The following is an 18,094-nucleotide window of genomic DNA, read 5'->3' as shown; positions in this document are numbered from 1 at the left end:
CCGTAGAGTTCAGTGGAGTTCTCCCCCAGGAAGATTCCACAGCTATGCCTCTCTCAATGCTCCAAAAACTCAAGTGCTGATGGAGATTAGGGAGCAGCTGCCAAGGCCGGAAAGGATACGCACACACCCCAAAAAGTGCAACCCTAACAAGTTCTGCCTCTATCATCGTGACCACGGCCACGACACGGAGGAGTGTATTCAGCTCTGAGATGAGATCGAGGAGCTCATCAGATGGGGTCGGCTCAACAGATTCATCCTACGTCGGTCTGAAGGTAGGGAAGATCGGCCGAGGGCCCTAGCACAATCAGAGCTGCCAAGAAGGGAAGAACAGCCTGAAGATCGGCCTCCAATTGGGATCATCAACACCATCTCTGGAGGACCCCGACAGGGAGCAGCCAGTGGATCGACCGGAACATACTATCTAAAAGAACTCGAAGGAGCGGACCTTTCGCGATCATGGAATTCAAAAAATTTATGAATGTATTATCGATAACTTTGCCTTAAATAAAAGTTTCATATTTGCATATCTTTTCTTTTGGCATGAGCTTATAACGACAGGGAGTAGCTCCTTCAGACAATCGAAACTAAGCATGTCAGGAACAAGAGGAGAACCTCATCCCGATACGAACGAAGGCCCGATTATTAAGAGACCGAATGGGGGGAGAGGCTCTTGCAACGGCCCTTATGCGCCCCTACAGCCATGTTAGGAACAGGAGGAGGACCTCATCCTAACATGAGCAAAGTCGAAGACCCGATTATTAAGAGACCGAATGGAGGGAGAGGCCCTCGCAACGTCCCTTATGCGCCCCTACAGCCATGTTAGGAACAGGAGGAGAACCTCATCCTAATATGAGCAAAATCGAAGACCCGATTATTAAGAGACTGGATGGAAGGAGAGGCCCTCGCAACGGCCCTTATGCACCCCCACAGCCATGTTAGAAACAAGAGGAGAACCTTGTCCTAACATGAGCAAAGTCAAAGACCCGATTATTAAGAGATCGAATGGGGGAAGAGGCCCTCGCAATGGCTCTTATGCGCCCCCACAGCCATGTTAGGAACAGGAGGAGAACCTCATCCTAACATGAGTAAAGTCGAAGACCCGGTTATTAAGAGATCGAATGGGGGGAGAGGCCCTCGTAACGGTCCTTATGTGCCTCCACAGTCATGTTAGGAACAGAAAGAGAACCTCATCCTAACATGAGCAAAGTCGAAGATCCGGTTATTAAGAGATCGGATGGGGGGAGAGGTCCCCGCAATGGCCCTTATGCACCCCCATAGCCATGTTAGGAACAGGAGGAGAACCTCATCCTAACATGAGCAAAGTCGAAGATCCGGTTATTAAGAGATCAGATGGGGGGAGAGGCCCTCGCAACGGTCCTTATATACCCCACAGCCCTGTTAGAAACAGGAGGAAAACCTCATCCTAACATGAGCTGAAATTGACTGTGTCAGAAATAGGAGAAAAACCTCATCCTGACATAAATGAAGACCTGATCGTTTAAGACCGGATGAAGGGAAAAGCCTCCTCAATGGCTCCTCTACACCCCTACAACTCCGTTAGGAGCAAAGGAAAAACCCTCGTCCAAATGTAAAAAAAAAAAAGAGAGAGAAAAAGGGAAAGCGACGAACTACACCAGAGATAAGGAAAAAATAAACTACATCTAAGACACAAGGGACCTCATCTCAATGAAGAAGAAAACTCTTGTCAAAAATTCTCAGTCTCTAAGGGGGAACCCAACACTAGCAGGAGAAAATAGACTTCCTCAAAGTAACGAGAAGTTCAGGCCCCAAGCTCTAACACCGGGAGAAAGCGTCAAATTCGAATGGCCTCAAAAAGACCTTCGATCATGAACAAAAAGGGCAAATCAACGTGGCAATGATCAGGAACCTTCAAACAACGTCGACATTGAATAAGACAAAAGACAAGAGAAGCTCGGTAAACGACAACTCAGAGCAAGAATAGACAAGGTAATGAGAAATTTTTTTTTCATTTCATTAGTAAAGAGTGCATTACAAAAGTCTTTGAAGGCAAAAAAAAAAACAACAAGAAAAGAAAAGAATACATGGAACAAAAGGTAAAAGAAGCTATAAGGAAGCTTGGCTTCTTCTGACGTCGGACTCTCGGTTCCAGCCATTATCAGAGATTGCTTTAAATTCTCAACTTCTTCTTCCAGTTCCTTCTTTCTTAGCAGCATCTCCCGATACATTTGGTGAAATCGCCAGCTTTTGCCCTCTGATTCCCGAAGCCTCTTCCTCAGAACTTCGGACTTTGCTTCTGCATCCTTGACCGCCTGCTGCTCATAGGTCAGCTGAATTTTCAGCCACCGCAGTTTGGCCTTCTCCTTCCCAAGGGCTACAGACAGTTCTTCCATGGTCCCTCTCAAGGATCGGAGCTCATCGGAGCCTTGAACCAAAACAGCCTGGGCTCTTTCGGACAACTGCTTCTGAAGGCGAGCAACCTCGTCGGTCGCCGTCTTGAGCCTCCTTCTGTAGTTATCTATTTGCCCACACCAGCCGACTCGATAAGTGTTGTAATTTATCTCGACATCCTGTAGCTGCTTCTGGAGGTCGAAGAATTTCTTTGACCAGTCCCAGCCATAGTCAGCCTGAGTTGGAAGCCAGGATGAGCTCTCTTCCAATAGGTCGATCTTCTCCCGTGCGGCCGCCAACTCGACATCGAGGGAGCTGATCTTGGAAGCCTGAGTCCAAGATCAGATACTGGTGCATTTCTGGAGTTCCTTAAGCTCCTTCTTGAAGTTGGCCTTCTTCTAGCTGTAGTCCATGAAGTTCTTTTTGTGGAGGTTCTGAAGGCGAGTAACCTCCACGGTGGCTTCCGAATGGCTCTTCCTCAGCCTGTGAAGTTCGTCGTCCATCTTCTTTGATTTTTTCGTTAGATGATAAACTTTCCTTCTCAGATCTCGGATCATAGACTTCAAAGGAATTTTCTGCGATAGGGAAAGAGCTTCGGCAGGGCACTGTTGTCGAAAAACAAGAGTGTCACAATGCAAATGATTGCAGATCTCCTTTGGCCGACCTACAACCATCGCGTGTCCCACTCATCGTGGCAGATGGCTGACGACTGACAGAATCATTATTGCACCGTACCTGAGGCGACGCTCTAGCAAAAATTTCAAAAAAATCTTTTTGGATCGCCTCGATTTGAAAAGACTCCAGCACCAGCATGCCAAACGCCAAAATATCTGGAAACAATCGAGTACGAAAATCAAGGGGGGCAACTTTGGCTGTGAAAATTTCTCTATACTTCCTTCATTCGAAACCCGAACTCGAAAGTAGGGGGACTAGTGTTGGATATAAAATAACCCCAGCCGAAGTTCGTAAAAGGCCAACCCTCCCAGGACTCTTCCGGCTTCCGACCTTGTGCGGCATCTTTCTAAGCTCTCCCGGCCGTCCGAGCTTCCACAGTACCATCCGGACTCCTCCAGCAGTCGACCTTCCATAATGTCCTTCAGATTCCTCTAACGGATGAACTCCTATCGTACCCTCCAGACTTTTCCAATAATGAGCTCCTTCAGTTGTCTATTGGACTGCTCCAAATGCTCTCTGGACTTTACTATCAGCCAATTTTCTATAGTGATCGACTACTCTCTGAATCTCTTCCAGACTTCCTCCTGTCACGATTGACTTTACTCCGAGCCTCTTCTAGACTTCGTTAATGTCCAGGCTTCTCCAGCAGCAGGACTTCTAAAGTAACCAGACTCCATCCAAGTTTCTACAGTGGTCGATTGTCTTTCGAATTTCATCCAAGCTTCTACAGTAAGCGAATTCCGTTCGAACTTCTATTGCAAGCGGACTTCATCTGAGTTTCTATGGTAAGTAAATTTCGTCCGAGCTTCTACAATAAGCAGTCTCCATCTGGGCTTCCACGGCAATCGATCTCCATCCGAGCTTCTACAGTAAGCGGCCTCCTTCCGGACTCCTACAAGAATCGGACTCCGTCCGAACTTCTACAGCGGATGGATTCCAGACGAACTTCTACAACGGACGGGCTTCAGCAGCCAGATTTCTACAGTGACCGACTGTCTTCGATGTCTTTCATACCTCTCCAGCCATCAACCTTCAACAGCGCCAATCGGACTTCAACAGTGCCAACCAGACCCCTCCAATGGACAAATTCCCTCCAAACCCCTTCAGCGATCGACCTTCCACAGTGTCCTCCAGACTCCTCCAACGAACGAACTTTCATAATGCCTTTCGAATTTCACTATCGATTGACCTTCTGCAGGATTCCTCATGCAATCGGACCTCTCCAGCGGACAGTCTTCAGACAAGCTTCTACATCAGACACATTCCAGACGGACTTCTCTAGCAATCAGACTCCAATCGGATTTCTCCAATAGAAAATTTCCATCCGGGCTTCTACAGCAGATGATTTTCATCTGTAGCATCAACGCCTAAGGCACCCAACAACAGTTAACCCGTCAGCAACCTCGGAAACATCCGAGCTTCTCTTAGATTGCTGAGACAGAAATCTATTCCACTCCGCCAGACGTCCCAACCAAGCTTCAGTCGTCCAGCCCGAACTCCCTGACAAGTCACGACAACGGACACCATTACTCTTCGTAACAAACTCCACGTGGCCCCGGATGACCCACTATCAGGCAGTTACGGACGTCGCTATCAATCGGTTACGCTCTTCCATCTATAAAAGAGACCGCCCAGATACGTTCTCCTCTAAGCTCTAAGCACTATCTCTAAACTCTGCAAAAATCTCATTTGAGTGCTCCATTTCTGTTGAGGCAGAGTACTGACTTGAGCATCGGAGGGTCTTGTCGGAGCACCCCCAACTCTGGTTTAGACTTTCCTTACAGGTTCCGACAGCGGTCATGATCCCCTCGACTCTAGCTTCTCTGACATCGACGAAATTCTACAACGGCCCTTAAGCGCCCCCACAGCCATGTTAAGAACAGGAGGAGAACCTCGTCCTAACATGAGCAAAGTCGAAGACCTGATTATTAAAAGATCGGATGGAGAGAGAAGCCCTCGCAACGGCCCTTATGCGCCCCCACAGCCATGTTAGGAACAGGAGGAGAACCTCATCCTAACATGAGCAAAGTCGAAGATCCAGTTATTAAGAGATCGGATGGGGGGAGAGGCCCTCGCAACGGCCCTTATGCACCCCCACAGCCATGTTAAGAACAGGAGGAGAACCTCATCCTAACATGAGTAAAGTCGAAGACCCGATTATTAAAAGATCGGATGGGGGGAGAGGCCCTCGCAATGGCCCTTATGCGCCCCCACAGCCATGTTAGGAACAGGAGGAGAACCTCGTCCTAACATGAGAAAAATCGAAGATCCAGTTATTAAGAGATCGGATGGAGGGAGAGGCCCTCGCAACGGCCCTTATGCGCCCCCACAGCCATATTAGGAACAGAAGGAGAACCTCATCCTAACACGAGCAAAGTTGAAGACCCAGTTATTAAGAGACCGGATGGGGGGAGAGGCTCTCGCAACGGCCCTTATGCGCCCCCACAGCCATGTTAGGAACAGGAGGAGAATCTCATCCTAACATAAGCAAAGTCGAAGATTCGATTACTAAGAAATCAGATGGGGGGAGAGGCCCTCGCAATGACCCTTATGCTCCCCCACAGCCATGTTAGGAACAGGACGAGAACCTCATCCTAGCATGAGCAAAGTCAAAGATTCGGTTATTAAGAGACCGGATGGGGGGAGAGGGCCTCGCAATGGCCCTTATGTGCCCCACAGCCCTGTTAGGAACAGAAAAAAAATCTCATCCTAACTTGAGCTGAAATTGACTGTGTCGGAAACAGGAGGAGAACCTCGTCCTGACACAAATGAAGACCTGATCGTTTAAGACTGGATGAGGGGAAAAGCCTCCTCAACGGCTCCTCTACACCCCTACAACTCCGTAAGGAGCAGAGGGAAAATCCTCACCCAAATATTAAAAAAAAAAAGGGAGAGAAAAAGGGAAAGCGATGAGCTACGCTAGAGATAAGAGAAAAATAAACTACATCTAAGACACAAGGGACCTCATCTCAATGAGGAAGAAAACTCTTATCAAAAATCTTCAGTCTCTAAGGGGGAACCCAACACTAGCAGGAGAAATTAGACTTCCTCAAAGTAACGAGAAGTTCAGGCCCCAATCTCGAACACCGGGAGAAAGCGTCAAATTCGAATGGCCTCGAAAAGACCTTCGGTCATGAACAAAAAGAGCGAATCAACATGGCGATGATCAGGAACCTTCAAACAACGTCGATATCAAATAAGACAAAAGACAAGAGAAGCTCGATAAACGATAACTCAGAGCAAGAATAGACAAGATAATGAGAAAATTCTTTTTCATTTCATTAGTAAAGAGTGCATTAAAAAAGCCTTTGAAGGCCAAAAAAAAATAACAAGAAAAGAAAAGAATACATGGAACAAAAGGTAAAAGAAGCTCTAAGGAAGCTTGGCTTCTTTTGACTTCGGACTCTCAGTTCCAGCCATTATCAGAGATTGCTTTAAGTTCTCAACTTCTTCTTTCAGTTTCTTCTTTCTTAGCAGCATCTCCCGATACATTTGGTGAAATCGTTGGCTTTCGTCCTTCGATTCTCGAAGCCTCTTTCTCAGAACTTCGGACTCCACTTCTGCATCCTTGACCGCCTGCTGCTCATAGGTCAGCTGAATTTTCAGCCACCACAGTTCGGCCTTCTCCTTCTTAAGGGCTACGGACAATTCTTTCATGGTCCCCCTCAAGGATCGGAGCTCGTCAGAGCCTTGAACCGAAATGACTTGGGCTCTTTTGGATAACTGCTTCTAAAAGCGAGCAACCTCATCGGTCGCTGTCTTGAGCCTCCTTCTGTAGTTGTCTATTTGCCTGCACCAGCTGACTCAGTAAATGTTGTAATTCATCTCGGCATCCTGTAATTGCTTCTGGAGGTCAAAGAATTTTTTCGACCAGTCCGAATCGTAGTCAGTCTGAGTTGGAAGCCAGGACGAGCTCCACATCTGAAAACTAATTTTAAATGGTATTCAGTATAGAGTGTATTCAGTATAGAGTGTATTAGTATTCAATTAGGTTCCTCTTTAATTTTAAATGGTTCTCTAACTTTTTAAAGTAATTTGAATTGAAAACTAATTATTTTGATTTGTTGAGGATAAAATTTAGCCATTCTGATAAACTTTGAATATTTCTGCAACTTCCTCTACATAGTTTGTTATGGCAATCAAAAACTCAAGAGTTGACTCGAGCGGGTCTAGAGTTGACTCAAGATCTTTGAGAGTCCCCTCAAGCAGATCTGGAATCAACTCAAGATCTTCGAGAGTCGACTTGAGTACTGTGTTCAGAAAACAGGCTCTCTGCCTTTTTTGAGAGAGTCGACTCAAGCTCTGTAGGAGTCGACTCGAAGTCTATATCAGTGCCATTCTGCATGCCAGAGTCAACTTGATGTCTATTGGAGTTGACTCGATTTTTTTAATTTAGTTTTTCTCATTTGATTTACCTCCAAATTTGATTTTTCTTGGCTTAAAAATTTTTCAAGTGATTTCAAATGTCTTCAAAGCTTACAAAAAGAGTTAGCTTCCTACAAAAATATTCTCAATCATGCTTCAAAGACAATAGTCTTCTTTTATACTTCAAGAGTGTATTCAAGAGTGTTCTTCAGCTCCACATCTGAAAGCTCTTGATTTTTGTGAAGGCTTCATCAAGAGAAGAGTGTCTAATCTCGTGCAAAGCATACAAACAATCTTCAAGCAAGCATCAACATTTTTTGTCCACTTATTAAAGAGTTGTTTGTATTGTAAAATTTTTATTTTCTAAAGTCTGCTGCAACAAGTTTCAAAGGGTTTGAAACTTGGATTATAGGTTGTGGTTAATGATCCTATAAAATCAACTAGATTGATTATGAATCTAAAAAATAATTAGTATAAAGTTATGATTAGTGATCTCAAAAAATCAACTCGATTGATTATGAACCCAAAAAATAATCGGTATAGGTTTTGGTTGGTGAGCTCAAAAAATCAACTGGATTTGTTTATGATCCTAGGTGAAACAAATATAGTGTAATCAAAGGATTATAGTAAAAATTTTTAAATTGAGCTTGAGGAGTGGACATAGGTGCTTAGGGTGCATCAAACCACTATAAGATCCTTAGTATATGTGTGTGTGCTTGTTTACTTACTTTATATTCTTATTTAGTATTCATTGATTTAAATTCTACTGCTATACATTGTATTTAGTATACATTCACAGTATCTAACTTAGTTTGTTTGAGAAACTTGCACATATTTATTTAAATTTATAAAAACTCAATTTACCCACCCTCTTGAATTATCTAGCTGGACAATAAGTGGTATCAAAGATTGATTCTCAACTAGATTTTGATCTAAAGATCAAAAGTAAGATCAATGGTAACTCATTTTGGAGTTTCACTTGTCGGGAGACAATCTATTAGTGGGCCATCTCTTTTCAGTAGATCTAATTACACCTATTAGAAAGTACGTATGCACATCTTTATCCAAGCACTGGATTATGATCAATAGAGCATCACAATCAATTGCCTATGCACATCCATAGTTATTATTAATAGCATTGCTTCTCCTAAGCTAGAGAGTGATTAAGATAAAATGGATAAAAGGTTAGTCCAATTAAATACCAAGGCAATGAATGTCTTATATCATGCATTGGATGTGAATGAGTTTAACTACATCTCTACTTGTAATTCTGCAAAAGAGATATGAGATAGACTTAAAGTAACATATGAAAGTATAAATCAAGTCAAAGAGTCCAAAGTCAATATGCTTGTGCACAAATATGAGTTATTTAGAATTGAATCTAATGAATCTATTACTGATATGTTTACATATTTTACTGATATTATTAATGACCTCAAAAATTTTAAAAAATCATATCCTAATAATAATTTTTTGAAAAAAATTTTTTAGATCTTTATCTAGATCATGGGAAGCCAAGGTGACTGCTATTCAAGAAGTAAAAGACCTCAACGTCCTACCACTTGAAGAGCTATTTGGATCATTGATGACTCATGAGCTTGCAATGAAGCAACATAATGCTGAGGAAGTCGAAAAGAAGAAACCTATAGCTCTCAAATCTATGGAGAAGAAAAAGTGGATGAGCACTCATTGGAAGAAGATGATGGTGATCAGGACATGGCCTTAATCACCAAAAAATTCAATAAGTTTTTAAGGAGACAAAGGTAAAGCTTCAAGAAAGACTAATAGCCTAGGGAGAATCAAGCAAGGATAAGAGGACAAAGAAGAAAACTATGATTGTAATATAGAATGATAGTGAAGAATTAAGCTCCAATAAAAAAAAATAAAATATTATAAACTTGTGTCTCATAGCACAAGAGGATGAGGCACAATCTAAACATACTTTAGATTTTATATTTAATGAGCTTCAAGATGCATCTCATAAATTGCTTGATAAATTCAAAAAAATCAGTTTGAAAAATAAGGATTTAAGACTAAAAAATCAATCCTTATTAAAAGAGAAAGAAGAGATTTTATAAAATAACAAAGTTTTAACAGAAGAAAATAACTCACTAAAGAAGAAATTAGAAAATCTTAAACCTTTAGTTGAAAGTTTACTTATAGTTCTGAAAAACTTCATATAATTTTGAGCAACCAAAGAGCAGTTTTTGATAAAGCTAGATTTAGTTTTAATCCTAATAATAAATAGAAGTTTCTGAAAAAATTTTCATAAGTTCTTCTTCGCATGCTACTCCAAAGATTATTTATTTCTGCTGTAGAAAAGTTAGACATGAGATTTTTCATAAGTTCTTCTTCGCATGCTACTCCAAAGATTACTTATTCCTACTGTAGAAAAGTTAGACATGAGATATATTCCTACAATTTTAAAAAAATTAAATGGTAAATTTGTTAAGAAAGTTTGGGTTTCAAAAGGAACCATGTGTTCTAACACCTCTGGACCTAAGAAAGCTTGGATATCAAAATTCAAAAAATAATTTTGCAGGTGTACCCAGCATCTAAAGCTTTGAAAGGAGTACATTCTTGAAAAATGGATACTTAGGATCTAAATGGATGGATGATAATGTTTCATAAAAGCTAAGCTCATTTTAACATCATACCATCATTAATTATTATACTTAGCTGCATAATTGATTGATTTTGATGATTTATCAATGTTTGTAATGATCTTACTTTATGCTTTGAATGTTTTGATGTAAAATTTGTATGCTCTTTCAATTATCTATATTATATTATTTTGATCATTAATTATTTGAGAAACATAAATTAAAATAAGCTTAATTGATTAAGAAATCACTTGAATGTAAATTATATTCAATTAAACTTTTGACATCCTCATAAAATATCTAATTATCAAAATTTATCAAAATTATATGATCTAAGAATTTCAAGATAAGATATTTATTCATATACTACTATAAAAATAGCTATTAGCAGTATTTTTAAGTGTCATTATAGGTCATAAAGAATGTAGCAAATACTTTTATTGATATTTTTATGATATTTTCTTATGTGTCATCTTAAGATGGTGTTGGCGATTAATTATCAATATTTTTAGAAAAACATCGATAAAATTTTTTGTTTTAGTGGCATTTTTAAGTATTTTTAAATTTTCAATTCCATCATATATAAGTCCCTTTAAAATTTTAATGTCAATATTTTTATATACTGATAAAATTTATTAAAAGATAAACTATATATCTTAAAATTAGAAGAAAGGAAGGATTTAAACCAATAATCTTTTATTTGAATGCCAAACTCTTAATTAACCATCAAACTATAACCTATATTATTAACATATAAAAAAATTTATTTAACTTATTAATATTCACTCATGTCATTAAATAAGTAATACTAAGAATATATATATATGTATAATAACATATTCTATGAGATCGATATGACTAAATCAAGCTTTATGTAAAAATTAATAATTTAAGATTTAACGATACTTCTTTAAAATTCTGCAAATTATGATATTACTTATCAATATATTAGTTAAGTATCATAATAGCAGTTTTGATTTTTGACACTTCAAGTTATATGCCGTAGAATAAAAATTTATAGCGGTATTTATAATAAAGTATCATTAATAAAAAAATACTTATTGAAAGATAGTAATATTTTTATCAAAATACAGCAAAAAAAATTAGTGGTATATAATAAGAAATTCTACAAGTAATTTGCCATCAAAATTTATTTTTATTATAGTGATAAAAGATCACATGAAAGATATTGTTGATTAGCATGATTTTATCTTTGTAGTCCTTTTGTAATCATATCTTATTACTGTTTATAGAAATCCATTGAATTGAATGCTTGCATAGATTATAAATCTAAGGGGAGAACAATGTACTCTCGTAATGATTGCCTTTTAATTAAATATATATAATTTGAAGGAAAAAGAAGAAGAATTAAGAAAAAAAAATTTTGGTATTTATTATTGAAAATAAGGAAAGAAATCAATATTGATCTTGAACAAGAAATTATTGATGAATATTCATACTTTACAAGCCTTGACTATCATCATTTGTATTATTTTGCTTTATTCGATTATTTTTAAAAATAAATTTGAACAATAATCTTTTTGAATCTTTTAAAATTGGTATCAAGCAATTTTTTTAAAAAAATATATTTATTTTTAAAGCTAAATATTTAAAGAGGACTTTTTTTTGAATTTCAAATCATTGATATCAGACATCTTACTATTTGTTGTGTATTCTATTGCACTATCTTTTGGTAAAAAGAAGAAGAATGCTTTGTTTCAAATTTATTTTATATAGCTATATCTTTAGCATTATATTTTTTAAGATAAATTCTAAGATTTATATCTTTTTTGAATTTAATTAATTGATATTTTTAAAAAAAAAGAAAGAGAAGATCTTTTTGAAGAATTATAGGAAATATCTTTATGATTTATTATGAGCAATCAATTAGTATTAGTTCAAATATGATTTATCAATTTTGATCTAATTTTTTAGTTTTGAAATACTTTATCTATCTTAGATCTTTAAAGCTCAAAGTTAAAATAATTTTCAGAAATTAGTCAACCCTCAATCTAAATTTCATAAGAGGGAGAAGTATTTTTGAGAAGTTATACTGTAGTAATCTAAATTTGACAAGTTAAATTTGAAAGAGAGAGAACTCAAATCAAATTCTAAAAAATTGAATGTGTATTTATTTGAGTTTTATCTTAATTTTGATGGTACTTTCTTGAACTTTTGATGCTGGCAAAAAAGGAAAGAAGTTGTGTTGAATATATGCTTATGCTATATGAAATATATTTATGATACTTTTTGTTCTATTGGTGAAGAACTTTATTGAAGCATTCATGGAGTATATTCTTATTGATTACTCACTAACTTCTTGATTCATATTTATGTTGATAAATTAATTAAAACACATCATGCTTTATTATACTTGATTAAGAATTTGTGATCCTTTTTAGATCATGCACTCAATCCAAAAATTTCTTATTCTTTCAATCATTTCTTTGCATGCTTACTTATGACTATCTCATTTGTAATGCAAGAATTATGTAGTATCATTCATTTTTTTTTTTATCATTGATGTTTTTATGGTATCATTATTTAACTCTCTTGTTGTTAATGACAAAATGGGGGAGAGAAAATGTAGTTTATCATTCATGAAAAGAAAACATAATTGAGCACTTAACAAAAAGAAAATTAAGAAACAAGAGGTAATGAATTAAGGGGGAGTTACTAGAAGTTTCCAACATAACATTAAGGGGAAGATTAAATAATTTCAAAATTCATATAAAAAGGGAGAGAAAATTGTTAAAGGAATGTTAATTTATTCAAATTTTTGAAAAGTTATAAAATTATGTATCTTTGAATTTCAATCATTAATTTTTTTATCTTTTTGATAGTTTTATCATACGCTTAAATTTAAAGTGAGACATTATATTTTCTAGAGTAATTTTTTATTTATCTTTATGCACAATATTTTATCTTCATCAAAAAGAAAGAGATTGTTGACTCAAGAAATAATTTTGATGATTATATAATATTGAAGTATAAAAAAAGACTAATATCTTTAAAGCATAGTTGTAAATATTTTTATAGGAAGCTAACTTTTGTTGTATGCTTTGAAGATATTTGAAATTACTTAAAAAGTTTTTGAGTCAAAAAAAATCAAGTTTGGAGGTGAATCAAATGAGAAAAGCCAAATTGAGGAAGTCGAGTCAACTCCAGCAATCTCGAGTTGACTCTGACATGCAAAATGGCACCAACACAGACATCAACTCGACTCCTGTAGAGCTTGAATCGACTTCTTAGAAAAGACAGAGCTTATTTTTTAGATACAGTGCTCAAGGTGACTCCTGCAGACCTCAAGTCGACTCATGAAGTCCTCGAATTCATGAGTCGACTCCAAACTTGCTCGAATCAACTCTTGAGTTTCTCACAGTCATAACAAACTATACAGAGAAAGTTGCAGAAATGTTTAAAGTTTGTTAGAATGGCTAGATTCTATCCCCAATGAACTAAAATGACTAGTTTTCAATTCAAATTACTTTAAAAGTTCATGAGATCATTTGAAATTAAAGAGGAACCTAATTACACACTAAGAATCGCCTATTCCAAGGAAAGAAACCTATTTTTTAGCATAGAGTGCATTTAAGAGTGTTCGTCAACTCCACATCTGAAACCTCTTGATTTTTATGAAGGCTATCATCAAAAGAAAAGTATCTAATCTCATACAAAGCATACAAGTAATCTTCAAGCAAGCATCAATATTTTTTATCTACTCATTAAGGAGTTGTTTGTATTGTAAAATTTCTATTTTCTAGAATTTGCTGTAACAAGTTTCAAAAAGTTTGAAACTTGGGGTATAGGTTATAGTCGGTGATTTCATAAAATTAACTGAATTAATTGTAAATCTGAAAAATAATTGGTATAAGATTGTGATTGGTGATCCTGAAAAATCAACTGGATTGATTATATATCTAAAAATAATTGATATAGATTTTGGTTGGTAAGCTCAAAAAATAATTAGGTTTGTTTGTGATCCTGGATAAAATAAATGCACTGTAATCAGGAGATTATAGTGAAAATTTTTAAGTGGAGCTTGGAAAGTAGACGTAGGTACTTGGGGTGCAACGAACCACTATAAAATCTTTTGTATTTGTGTGTGTTCTTGTTTACTTACTTTACATTATGTTTAGCATTCATTGATTTAAATTTTGCTGTCGTACAATGTATTTGGTACACATTCACAGCATCTAACTTAGTTTGTTTGAAAACCTGCACATACTTGTTTAAATTTATAAAAATCCAATTCATCCCTCTCTTGAGTTGTCTAGCTGGGCAACAAAATCTAAATTTCAAGAAGTCTCGAAGACCGACATCACCTTCACCAATGTCATCGGGGTTGATGAGACCAAGCTAGAGCTCCAGGAGGTCATAGTTGTTGTCGGAGACCTAATAGTCATCGTTGTTGTCATCATGGTCGGAACAGGTTAGGGCTTAAGATTTTTTTTTTTATTTTTTAAGAGAGAGAAGAGAGATGGTGTGAGTTGTGGGTTAGCCCAATTGGATTCAAGTCGAGCTCGGATCGGGCTCAGGCTTGAGTCTTTCAAAAAATTTTGGGCCTAAACCCGGTTCGAAGCTCGAAACAAAGTTTCAGGCTAGGCTTAAGCAAGAGTATGGCTCGGCTCGGCCCAGCCTGGCCTAGCCCACTTCTAACCCTAATGAAGATGTAGGTTTTAATAAGTAGAATGCCAGTCCTCTATAACATTAGTTTTAGGAAATTGCAATAGTTAAAGTATCAAGCAATTTTTTAATATTAGCTATATGGTTACAGGCTTGTACAATTTACTAGGTTAGATAGGAATGGGAATCTCATTCAGATATTTTGTGTGCATGTGCACGTGTGCATTTTTTTCTCTTTTTTTTGAGATAAAAAATTTGCTATTTCTTCATGTCCTCTTAGTTTTATCCTAGCTATCAAAAATCCTATTGTTGTTGCAAGCCCCGGTCAAATGTTGATGTGGCTGGGATTGGCCACTGGTGATCGGAACGTCAAAAAGAAAATCTGCACAAGAATCCCGCTCTCATCAGAGTTGCTCCGATGGGAAATTTTTTAATGCTTAAATCAGTTGAAGCTTGAGAATAGTAGAGAAAAGAGAGTGGAGGAAAAGGTGAAAGCACACTCGGTATTCTCTCGAGTAGGCTATTCGGCCCCTAGCCCACCAAACTACCAGGCCACTATCTGATAGATGGTTAGGATAGAAGGTCAGCCCATCAGTCTATAGCCAGATTTGTTAGTCATGGGTGTCAGATGCGGATCGTACCTATGTTCCGCAAGAAGATTCCAAAGACCTTCCATATGAGCAAATAGGTCAGAAGTCTCGAGGTCAGTGCTAAGCCGAGGTGTCATCTTGGATTAGCATCTGGACATGCTGTCGGGTTGTATTCATCATCATCGATGGGATTCTAACCTCAACATATATGGATATCAAGGGTCAGGTAAAAGCCGAAGCCAATGGCACGGTTGCCTTTATGTGACTCTCTTCAGCTCTCTTTGATCTCTGAGGCTTTCTCGTCGGCGAGTGTTCGATCGTAATCTGAGAAGGAGACATCACGTCAAACATCAGCTAATCTCCATAATATTTATATCAAGTCGGATGGTGGATAACCTCTACAATACTTATCATTTGAGTTGTCAAAGATGTACTACTACTATTGAAGTTTAATCCTTGAAAGTGACACTGAGGGTGCATACGGTTGCTCTGCAAACCCATGATGTTCTATAATTCTATATTTTCCCCAAAATTACGGGTTACGTTTTACGGTACCAGGTGTTTGATTGGACAATGAAATATCATAAAACTATATTGAAGTTTTTCAATCATGAATTACAGTTTTTTATTTGAGGTGGATTTTCAAACAATCACATTTTTTTCAATATCTACTTGAACTTTTTCATTTCAAAGCCTTCTCATCTAAAAAAAAACCAGCACATCCTCCTGAATCTCTACTTTAAAAACGAAAAAAAAAAAAAAATCATGATTTTGAGATGAAAAACCCCTAATAGTAAGCTAACTGACTTCTACAGATAAAACCTTTACTTCGTTGCCTCATAATTCCGTTAAAAATGGCAAGTGGAGCTGGACTTGCAAAGTTGCAATACTGGCTCTATCAAGTATCATATGCATAAACCTCTAACTAGAATTAATACTGCATTTGCTATGGTAGAGGCCACCAATGCATAGTTGGTATTGTTGGATTTTGTGGTATGTGACAACAATACAATGCCAGAAGATCTGTTCAAAGTTCACTTAGGGCTTACAAACAATTTGAGCCAGCCTGAACTCTGGGCTCAACAACGTAGACGGGGTCTTACGGCTTAGCTCAAGCTCGATCCGAGTTCACCTCTTAATCTATAAGCTTAACTCAGTAACAAGCATTTCTTGAGAAAGGCCTGCGACTGACCCATACATTCCGAGTTCATTAAATTGATCGAATGATCTGCTAAAAATTTAACAAAATGGAGCATTTTCCAGACCTTAAATCAACCCAGAAAATTAACAAATATCTGCTATTATGTAGCATCTTTCTTCTTCCACATCCTAATAGTGTGAAAGAAGGATTCCAAAACCAAAGGCACTCAAAAGCAAAGCAAACAAAAGAAAGAAATACAAAAATAAAAGAAGAAAGAAAAATAAAAGAATCCCCACCTATGATCTCATCATCCATCCTATAAAGCCATCTCTTGTCATACAGCCTGTAACCACCACCTTTACATAATTCCCCCTCTCTTTAATAAAACCATCCCCATTCCAATGCCTTCACAACTCCCTCACCACCACCACCACCACCACCATGCCTCGACCTGGAACCAGCCACAACCCCAGCCGCCCTTGGGCAGGCGAGGCTCCGGGCTCCTGCCATGCATCGCCATCTCCACCCTCGTCCTCATCATTCTCGTCGGCCTCGCCATTCTTATCTTCTGGCTCACCGTCCGACCAGCACCGCTCGAGTTCTCCGTCGACGACGCCAGCACCCACGGCTTCAACCTCACTGCCAAGGAGCTCAACGCAACCTTCAACCTCACTCTTCGAGCTGACAACCCGAACCACCGGATCCGGGTGTACTACGACTCGGTCAACATCACCGTGTGGTACTCCGACCAGATGGTGGCCTTCTCCGAGGTGGCACCGTTCCACCAGAGCCACCGGAATGTGAGGACCATCGATGTTGATCCTGTTGCCAAGTCGGTGCCGCTGGTGGCGTCGGTGGTGGATAATCTTAAGCATGACCGGTCGGCCGGGGCGGTGGAACTGGAGGTGAGGGTGAGAGCGAGGATTAGGTTCAAGGTGGGGCTGGCGAAGACGAAGCACTACACGCTGAGGGCCTACTGCTCGCCGGTAGTGGTGCACTTCTCATCGTCGGCTCGGTTTGAGAGGACTTACTGTGATGTTGATATCTGAGTGCCGGCGATTACATTAGCCGGTAGTGAGAGCAACGGTTGGTTTTGGGATTTATTGTTATTTGGGCAGTTGTTGGGTCCTTTCATGATTGGATGATTGTTTTTCTTAATGTGTTTTGCTGCTTTATGTTTTCGCCTCTCTAATTTCTTTTATTTTCGGTGTTGGTAGTGATTTAATGAAGAAGAGGGAGAATTTGATGGAGGACAGGGATTGTATCTTTAGAATGATGCACCTTTTTTTTTTTTTCCCGCACGCATCCGCTATGGGATTGTATGGCGATTTCCTCGAGACCTATGCAGACGGATGACTCAAAAGGACTTGCAAATGCTTTGCGAGTTGTATCGAGTGCCATCCAATGATCCACGACGCAAAAGAAAAATAAGCATTCTTTTTTTATAAAAGATACAGTGATATATCCAAAGATGAAGTGATATAATCAAATATTTTTTAAAAATTATAAATATGATGATGGTCATTAAAATAGTGATGGGGATGATATGGTACTGATAGCTGAGAAAATGGAGATGATATTGGTAGAGGTGGTGGTAGTGGCAGTTAGGATGCTAGTGACATGATAGGATAGGGATACTGGCGGTGGTAACAATAATAATAGGAGCACCAATAATATGATGTAGTTGCAATAGTAGCACAGTAGAGTCTTGGATTGTGATAGGG

At 38.3% G+C, this 18,094-nt stretch overlaps 1 protein-coding gene across 1 annotated transcript; it reads left to right on the top strand.

Annotated features, from left to right (window-relative positions):
- The first annotated feature begins 16,771 nt into the window (after nucleotides 1-16,771).
- Nucleotides 16,772-17,547, top strand: LOC140852384 (uncharacterized protein At1g08160-like). The gene has a single exon (XM_073245319.1). The coding sequence runs from the start codon at nucleotides 16,772-16,774 to the stop codon at nucleotides 17,417-17,419; it is 648 nt and encodes a 215-aa protein (XP_073101420.1). The 3' UTR covers nucleotides 17,420-17,547.
- Nucleotides 17,548-18,094: the final 547 nt, after the last annotated feature.

Source organism: Elaeis guineensis, chromosome 11 (genome assembly GCF_000442705.2).
Source record: "Elaeis guineensis isolate ETL-2024a chromosome 11, EG11, whole genome shotgun sequence".
Classification (NCBI taxonomy): Eukaryota; Viridiplantae; Streptophyta; class Magnoliopsida; order Arecales; family Arecaceae; genus Elaeis; species Elaeis guineensis.
This window is presented reverse-complemented; position numbering and strand designations above follow the sequence as displayed.